General features: G+C 46.4%; 1 protein-coding gene across 1 annotated transcript in view; it reads right to left on the reverse strand.

Moving 5' to 3' along the window:
* Nucleotides 1-840, reverse strand: part of SEL1L (SEL1L adaptor subunit of SYVN1 ubiquitin ligase) — a 34,127-nt gene extending 33,287 nt beyond the window's left edge. Inside the window, exon 1 of the mRNA XM_074910059.1 lies at nucleotides 645-840. Within this exon, the coding sequence (XP_074766160.1) occupies nucleotides 645-717 (73 nt within the window). The 5' untranslated portion in view covers nucleotides 718-840. The remainder of the gene's footprint in view (nucleotides 1-644) is intronic.
* Between the last annotated feature and the right edge of the window lie 8,671 nt (nucleotides 841-9,511).

Here is a 9,511-nt window from a genome sequence, read left to right on the forward strand (position 1 = left end):
AGAACAACAAAAGAAGAAAAAAAAAAAGTATTATATTGACATAATGCAAGCCCCAGAAATGCTCTCCATACATTTGTGTGATAAAACTATTCTGATAATGCTACCATCAGCACTATTAGCGCCTCAGCAAGAAAAGGCATACTAGGGAGGAAAAAAAGGTCTCATTTCAGTTTTGAGCAGAGCAAACTTAACAAAGTAGGCTCCTGCCGAGCTGTTTAAAGGCAGGAGCCAGACTAAACAACGTGTTCAACCCGTCAGGCCTACCGAACAGCCCCCGGTGAGACAAAGCCAGCAGACACAGGGGGAGCAATGGGCCCGCCGCCCCTTGGCGAGCCCGGCTCCACCACCCCCGCTACTCGCGGCCACGAACGGGCAGAAGCCCAGCTCTCCTCCCCTCCCCTGCCCTGCCTCAGCGCCCCGGCGAGGACGGAGCTGCCCCACGCACCCCAGCGAGGACACAGGGTTCCCCCCGCCGTCGCCGCCTCCGCGCCGCGGTTGGCCACCGCGGTGGTTGACACCTCGGCGCCCGCACCCGCCGGCGGCAGCGGCCCGCACCTCCCTCCCCCGCAACAGCCCACGGGGGACGAGGCCGCCGCAGAGCTCGGGCCCAGCGGGGCGCGCAGAGGCAGGGCCCCGGTACTAACCGGCCGCGGTCAGTCCTCCGGCCCACAGCGCCGCCAGGCACAGCACCAGCCCGAGGCGCGCCCGCCGCCCCATCCCGCCGGGCTCCTGAGGGGCCGCCGCCGAGACCGGAGCCCGGAGTCCGGCTTCCTCGCCCCGCCCGCCGCCCCGCCGGCACCAATCCGCCGGGCGCGCTGACGGCCAACTACCGGCTGCTGGCAGCGGCACACGCCAGCCCCCGAGACCGGCTGGCTCTACATGGCCCGCTCCCATTGGCTCGGCGAGGCACGGGCCGTCGGTCACGCCCTCTCGCTGGCCAATGGCATCGCAAAAGATAAGCACGCACCTCAGCGAGCGCCGGCTGCGCCCGCGCGCCCTCCCGAACCGGCGGCTCCCATTGGCTCGCGCGCGCGCTCCTACGCTGCCCACAGAGCCCTGCGAGGGCCCGCGGCGGGGCAGGGACTACGTCACCCACAACCCCCCGCGCCAAACTGCGCAGGGAGCGGCGGCGGCCGTCCGCGGGCCGGGCCGGGCCGGGCCGGGCCGGGCTCGGCGGTGAGGCGCCACGGCCGGCGGCCGCCCCGCAGCTCCGCCGTTGCCCCCACGCTGGGGCCTGGCTGCCGCGCCACCCTCCCCATTTGAAGCCCAGAGGCCGGCTGGGGGCGGGGCGGGGCGGTGGCTCCCTGCCGCGGGGCCGGGCCCGCTCGGGCGGGGAGGCCTTTCGATGACCTTTCGTAGCGGTCGGGAAGGCGGGGGCAGCGGGGAGGGGAGGGGGGCTGGCGGGGGCGTCCGTCGGCGGTGAGGGCGGGTGGCGCCATCGCCGAAAGTGGGGCTTTACCGTGCGGTGAGGAGCCGGCTGGGGGTAGCAGGGAGACGGAGAGGGAGAAGAACGCGTTGAGAACTAGGCAGGCGCACGCTGCCTCGTGCTAGCAAACCTCCTGTGGGGCGTCTGTCCTTTCGGCCGCTACGCTGGCTGCTGGCTTTGGGACACTGAGCGGGGTGGAAGTCAGACCGTAGCTCCGGCCTCTTCCAGGGCACCTGGAAAGGGAAGTTGAGGGTTTAGCTTATTTTACTGAGTTCTTGTTTTCCTTATGACGTTTTTATCCGCTGTCAATAGGTTTCTGTGTCAACCTTTCTTTTCCTCCACTGGAAAACTGTAGGGTTTATGACTTCAATTTGCAACAGGGAGCCCTATTTCAGACGACAGAGTACCAAGCGACTGAACACGCTGTCTTGATTAGGTGTATGGGAAGCAGCAGGAAGTTAAATATCTCTCTAAACCAGAACAGCTGAAGCATGTGAAACACAGAGGGTGTAATTTGTTGAACTTTATCTTCAGAGAGGTGTCAGCTTCGGGAAGGGATTGAGGAGTGCAGGACACAAGTCTGGTTCTCCTAATAATCACGTCTTTTTGTAGGTCAATTTAAAAGCAACAACCAAAGGGAACCAGCGTCCCAACCTGTAATGGACTGAAACACGTAAATGGTGCTGCATCACAGGACCATGCTATTACACAGTGCTGTGCTCAGTTATCAAGTGGGTTTGTCCCATGCTGTCTAAATAGTGTTAAGTCATCTCGTTCTTACAGTTCTACAGTCGGGGTCTTTTCAGTGCGAGAGTAGCCACCAGTGGCCGTGTTTCTCCCATGGGAGACAACAGCAGAATCCGTGGAACGTGCAGTCCCACTCAGGGCTGGCTGAGGGATTTTCTGCCCACTGGGACTACAGGCAAGGGAACACCTGTACAGCTCCAGCTAGGAGGAGTCCGAATAGCATGTCAGCACCTTGGATAGATCTTCACAAGTAATTGTGATTCTAATTAGGAGACCACTTGAGTACCAATCACTTTTTTCTAGTTACAAGTCGACTATGACAGTGTCCATCAACTTAGACAAAACCTGCTCTGGTGTGGCAGCACTTTTGTTTCAGTACAGGCCTGAAGGGGTTTCACCATAGTGAACCCTGCACTTGGATCAGGCCTAAGTTTAATCTCTGTCATGCTAAGCACAACAGCATAAAGCCCACTGTTTGTGAATGCTGCTCCCCGAGGTGAGGTGAAAGCTTTGCCCCAGCATGGGAGGCCATTGGTGTCTGCCCATCTGGGGCTGGGGCACTCAGGCGTGTGTGGCGTGGCACGGCGGTACAGACATGAGGGTGTCTCGGAGGCTGTGATACCACAGCTCTGCAGCGGTGCCCATGTTCTTCCAACAGGGGTGTCAGGCACTGAGGCAGGCTGCCCAGAGCCCCTGTGGTGTTCCCAGCCCTGGAGATGTTCGGGACTTGTGTGAACAAATCCCTCCTCAGCCTGGTCTAGTCAGCCCTCCTGCGAGTGGGGGTTGGACTGTGTGACCTCTGGAGGTCGCTTCTAACCAAATTTATTCTACATCTAAAGCTGGGGGGGAGGGGTAAGTGAAACAGGAACAAGAGGAAAAATGCAATGGGTGAAGGAGATTTTTTTTTTTTTTTAATTAATTAATCACCTTCCAAATAAAAAATCAGATAATAGTGCAGACTGAGTTAGTTCCAATTAATTTAGTGTATGCTGTACTCTAAGAGTGTGGTAAATTTATTGCTGCCTTTCCATTTATGTGTGCAGCAGCCATAAAATTCCCATTACTTTTCTTAATTAGTTTTTCATTTTCTTCTATGAAGCTTTCAATTGAAGCCTAGATGTTTTTGCTGTGGTCCTCCTCTTTATTCTATGCCAAAATATGGTGGTCTTTTATGCACCAGTCCAAGTGACCAGACAAATAGTAAGTGCTCAAATTGCATCCTTTGTGTTTTAGGTACACTTAGGTTTAGTTTCTCAAAGTGCTATCAGATCTAAATTTTCATGAGGTTTTTGAACTGGACCTATTTAAATACTGCCTAGTACTTGTATGGCATGATATAATATTATTCATTTTCCAGGTAGGAGAATGGAAGGATGTGAGTTAAGTTTTGAGTAGTTTAGTGATATATGCATGATAACTTTCTGAGTATTTATCACACTCTCCTGTTTGTCTTCTGTCTCTATAGTTTGATCACACAGCTTTCTCCTTTGTAGCAACATTGCTGTTCACTTTGATTGTGGAAACTTTCTTGTATAATTTTTTTTAAATGTAAGACTGTAGAAGTGGGAGAAGTATGAAGCTTGGTATGTTTTGAAGAGCAATTTCCCAAGAACCATCCTTGCAGAATATTCTCATAAAGTTTTTTCAGCTTGCTTTAAGAAAATAAAAAGGAGCAAGCTTCAGACACCTCTCAGGGCAGATTTCTGTCCCAAAATACACTGGCTGACAGATTTTTCTAACAAAAATGACACTTTTCTTTTACAATGCAAATTATATAGTTTTAGACAGACTAATTTTCATGGCTTTTTAATTATATTTTTTGCTTTTTTTGTTTTACTGTGTGTTTTTAAAGTTTCTGATCACTAAACCACTTCCCCCCAGCACAATAGTCCAGCTTTCCTTCATGTCTCAGATGTTTGTTCAGAGAAATGCCTGTTTAATGGCTTTTAGTAAAATGAACGCTGATTTTCACAGCCAAAACAAAGATAAAAAAGCACAACGTTCTGCCTGATTTTACTCCCCTGCTCCCTACTACATGCCTTTTCCACCACAATCATATCTGAATACCATAGGCAGGCTGACTTTCTAGTGCATCAGGGGCCTGAAGTGAGAGAGAAAGACAATGAAACTGACAGCAGGAGAACCTTTGTGTGAATCAATGTTGCAGGACTGATGCAAGCTTCACTGGAAACAATGAAATACAGCTGCATATCTAGCCAGCAGCCGGTTACTTTCTTCTTGCCTTCTTCAAAGTCCAGTGGCCCATTCTCTCCCACAGGCAGACAACTAGTTATTACCTCATTCATGACAGCTACAGAATCAAGGCCTGACAACAGCCTAATGCTCCAATGGGGAATTCCTCCTCAAAACTTTTCCAAATATCCCTTGGCAAACATGCAGTTATTCCACTCCTGAGGAGCAGAGCCCAACTCGTACACTTCAGTTCCAACCTCCCTCTAGTCCTATTTTTTACACCCCAAGTTAGTTCTCTGATGATGCGCTTCAGTCTTGGGTGGGCTGACATCTATCCTGAATATTGGCCTCTTACTCTGTCGAGTTTTAGGTTCTTTAGATGTTATTTCTACATACATGTTTCTAAATATATATAGCTGATGATAAGTTTTTACCATTTCCTGTTTCCAGGTAACCTCAGAAAAAAATCATTCCCCCAAGCATGTTCATTATTTGCAAATGTTTGTTGAAGCATTTTTCTGAATAAATTACACCCTGCATCAGTGCTAAGATTGCTTATTTATGATTGATAGTTTAAACCTTGTGATTGTTTTCTGGTTTTCCAGCTGAATTACTCAAATTTTCTAAGCAAAGCATTATGAATAGTAAATAACCATACTTAGGAGCTAACTCTGAACAAGCACCAGAAATAACAGTGTTGTCAGAATGTAAACATAAACTAGATACCCAGGAGTTCACAGAAGGCTAGAGGACAGTCAATATAGCATGTCATTCTCAGAGATGTACTCTTCTTCATCTGGCTTTGTGTTCCCCGAAGAATGACAGCTCTGGGGATGTTTTCCAGTTAATACTCAGCCCTACTCCCATAATGAATATCCTGTGTGTATCTTTGCCTGCTCACCTGATCACTGACCAGAGCTTTTGCTTCGGCCCTGGGCCTGCAGTCAGCACAAAAATTTTCAAGATTAGGGCTCACAAGCTGGAAAGGAAAACATCACAACCAGGTTCCACTTATCCATGAGCCCATCTCCATGCTGTACTAGTTAACTTGTCCTATTTTGCCTGGAAGGATTTCAGTCCCTTTGAGCTTTTCTTACTTTAAAGTAATTCAGGTTACTCTAGAAATTGCCATTAATATAACTTACACAGCTACAACTATAAGTGCAAGTAAAGTGCAATGTGTATGAAATTTTTAGGTTCAGACAGCATTAGTTTTAATTTCCTTTTGCACCTGCACTGCAACTCATGAGAGACCTTGCAGGAAATCATGTCAAAGACACTCTAACATACCTAAATTCACATGTAAGTGAAGCAGTACAGAAAGGGAACAGACTAACTTTTGCAATTTCCAATTGTAGATCCTTAACTGTTAGACTACGTTTCTTCTAAATAAAACTATTTTCCTCATTTCCTCATTTACAGCTTCTGAAATTGAGGGGCTAGAATAGGATTCTGCTGATTTTACACAGCATCACTTTAATATTTAAAATGTTTTTAAAATTATAAATACTATGTTTTCACCAGAGTTGTACACAGATCAGCCTGATGTCACTACACTTTGTCTCTAGAGTAGGCTGGTATTTGTCATGCTGTAACACACTGCAAACTCCTTTGTGTTTGCTATTCATTGTCATCTAAGAACCTTGAGCACAGAGCCAACTGGGTAACATTATTTTTAGTGGAAGCACACTAACTGTCCTTGTCGGAAGGTTTCCACACTAGGCAGAGAGCTGAAGCTCTTAGCACAATTCAGAGACATGAGAAATCTATACAAGCAACTCATGCCCCTGGGACTGTAACATTACAACTCTGGTAAGCATGTAATACTCAGGTTTCATTAAATCCTGCATGAAATCTCACTGAAGATAACTGGAGCTCTTCCCTTGAGAAATCAAGCAGTGAAAATAGCAAGTGATAACAGTAACTCAATAGCAGAGGTAAAACCAGAACTAAAACAAAAAGCAGCATGATTCCAGGACCTTAAACAAACAAGAGCATTTTTCTCTACTTCATTGTAAGAGTATGTAGAATGTAAAAGTGTCTGGTTCATTAAGCTATCTGGTTAAGGACTATTCAGCGTAATGGAAATAACAAGCAACAAAGAAAGTGGTAAAGCAAACAGACATACAAACGTTAATGAGCAGGTAATAAGGTAGACAAAGACCAGAACTCTTCAGTCACTGATGGGCTGTTCAAAGCAACTACTCAGGCATAGTCTGGGGTGGGGTGGGGAGAGGAAATAGGAGGGAAAATCAAGATTTTTGTATGTTGACATATTTGAGGAGGTTTGTGGGAATGCATGAAAAGCACAGAAAAATAGAATTTGTGGGGTTATGTAAAAATTATGTGATCTGTATGGGAAGTGATAAAGACAAGGAAAATTAGGGGGAAGGATGGATAGCAGAGAAGCAAACATGGGACACTTATCTGAGCACTACTCCCGATCAACACAATCTATCCTATCTTCTTATTAAATCCTATTATTGACTTTACCTTTGTAATCTCATGCTACTCTGTGCAAGTGCTACAAGGTCCAATTGCCAGCAGCTGGAGAACAGACCACGGGTCACCAGGCTGGTAGATCCAGGTGCCAAGAACAGTGAGACCAGAATTAAACAGAGATCTGGGTGCCAGCAACTGGGGAAGGGATCACGCACCACTGGGAGTGGGGTGTGTGCTGATGGGGTCTATGCACCAGCAACTGGAGCAGGGACTGTGGCTCACAGGGCCTGTGAGATCTAAGTGCCAGTAGTTGGAGAGACTGATCTGTTTATATTTCCCTAGGGAATTTAACTGTGTGTACATGGGTGAGCGTGCCTGTGTACACACATGTACTGTGCTCGCAAACCTTAAGCTGGACTAGCCAGGAAGTAGAAGACCTGTATCTGGAAAGACTCCAGGTCTGAGTCAGTAACCAGGTCGGGGACACAGGGCCATGCATGGACATTAGATCACTACCTGGTGAGGGATGCATGAGCCAGGGGTGCACGTGAGAACAGTGCATGAGTACGTGCATCTGTTTTGCTACTGAACGTCAAGCCAGCCTACCTGGTAAGTAGGGGAGGCCCTGCATACTGGGTAAGGGCCAAGGGTCTAGGCATGGATACTAGAGCCCACACTGATGTTAGAGAGATTTGTGAATGTTGGTGTATTTGGGAAGCTAGAGAGCAAGGCCTGATGTTTTCACTAATGAGCTTCAACCCTCACCAGCTGGACAGGCAAAACAGGACTGACTGGGCTATCTGCATTTCTGTTTATGTGAATGCTGGTAGCTCACCACGTTGGCTAATTAACCTCTACAATTTGTTACTGGTCTAGACTGGCTGACAGCTCTCAGAGCTACATCCTTCTTGTTCCTCTTGACTGTGGTTCTCACAAAAGCCATGACAACAACTTGTTTTCTAACATAAAATGGAAGAATGTTCCTTACTCTCCATCACTGCTTCTCTGTCCCTCATTCCCTGTGATTGGACACTTGACTATCACAGATCAGGTGATATTAAGCTTGGTCATTTTCACCTTTGCTCTCTCAGGTTGCTTAATAAACATTTCTGTTGTCTCTCTTACTTTGCATATGGGCCTTGCTAGAATCATAACCCTCCTACAGCCATGAACGTTGGACATTTAGGAGTATTACTCTCCTTGTAATTGTTTCCTCAGATATAAGTGTCCAGAAACTTTAAAAACACAAAGCAAGAGAATATTGGATGACTATCGAACCTATTTTATTTGAAATATATTTGCTTTAGTGTAAAGGCTGTTTAATGGTTTAGCTGTTCCTGTTTATGGTTTAATTGTAGGTGCAGGTGTAATCTGCAAAATGAGAGGATCTTGCATGCAGTGTGTGAGTGAACTATGGTCGAGTTTATATGAATTCATGAACATCAAGTTCAGTGTAATCTAACACAGGGCTGAGTGACCTCATTTTCACTGCATGCTGCTCATGTGCTCGAGGGACAATTTTACATACTTTTTAACCAAAAAAGTCTCATGGGAGAGAAATAGCAGGCTCAAGGACAAAAGAGAAATCAGTGATTGAACAGGGAGACAAGTAAAGGAAAGAGCAAGGAAGAGGAGAGCAATAATAAAAGCGTTTGGGAAGAGAATGTGGTTGAGGAATGATTGCAGGAGCTGGAATAACATGGGGGAAGATGGCTGTAAAAATCTCTTACAGACTGCCCAGCCATTTCCATGTGCAGATTTGTGGTGGTGGTGAAGATAGGATTTACAGAAGCTTTAGCTTTCCACTACTTGACATCAGCAAGTGTGCCACAAACTCCTGTGTTGCCATACAAAAATCTTTGAATTATCTTTGAATCTTCAGATGATTCTCTGAATGTGTCAATTTTGTGTTCAGCAACACTGAGAGAGATTGAACATTCAGAATTTCTAGGAAAAGAATAGAATATAAAAGAGTGTATGTCCAAATCTTTACGCAGTTCTGGTCACTGTATCTTAGAAAGGATGTAATAGGACTTTATAGAAAGTACACAGGCACTGAGGATGTTCAGAAAGATGGACCAGCTTCAGTGTGAAAGGAAACTAAATGGACTGGAGCTTTTTGTCTTGGGAAAGAGGCAGCTGAAGGAAAAATGGTTAAAGGTTTATGAAATCACAAGTAGTATGGAAAAGTTATGTAGAGAAGGATTATTCACCATTTCTAACACAGGAGTTTGGCAGGTACCCAAAGGAATGATGAGCAGGTTTAAAACTAGAGGAAGGAGGCCTTTTTCAGTCAAGGTGGAAAGATTATTAATGGAAACTTCTTTTTCCCATGAGTTTTTGTGACAAAGTACAAAAAAAGTTGTAAAGAGCAAGTCTGTTGTTGGTGATTAAACTTGATGACCTGGATCTGATCTTTACCATAAATAGTATCCATTTCTCTAGTCGTAGAAAGCTGGAAATGACCAAAACAAGCTTTATTTCTGATACTTTGTTCCTTAGGTGCTTTGTGCAAGCCAAGCCATTGGTGAGGCTAGGATATTGACCTCAGCAAACAGCTGTCCTTGCACAGTACAATTCTTGGTATATTCAAATATTCTCAGAGTGTTAGTGTCATGTCCCAATTTCTTGGGATGACAACTCAGATTCGCCGATTCCCAGGTCAGGATTAAGGTGAAATGACAAGGATTTTTCAGTTCACAA

Source organism: Athene noctua, chromosome 6 (genome assembly GCF_965140245.1).
Source record: "Athene noctua chromosome 6, bAthNoc1.hap1.1, whole genome shotgun sequence".
In the NCBI taxonomy this organism is placed as follows: domain Eukaryota; kingdom Metazoa; phylum Chordata; class Aves; order Strigiformes; family Strigidae; genus Athene; species Athene noctua.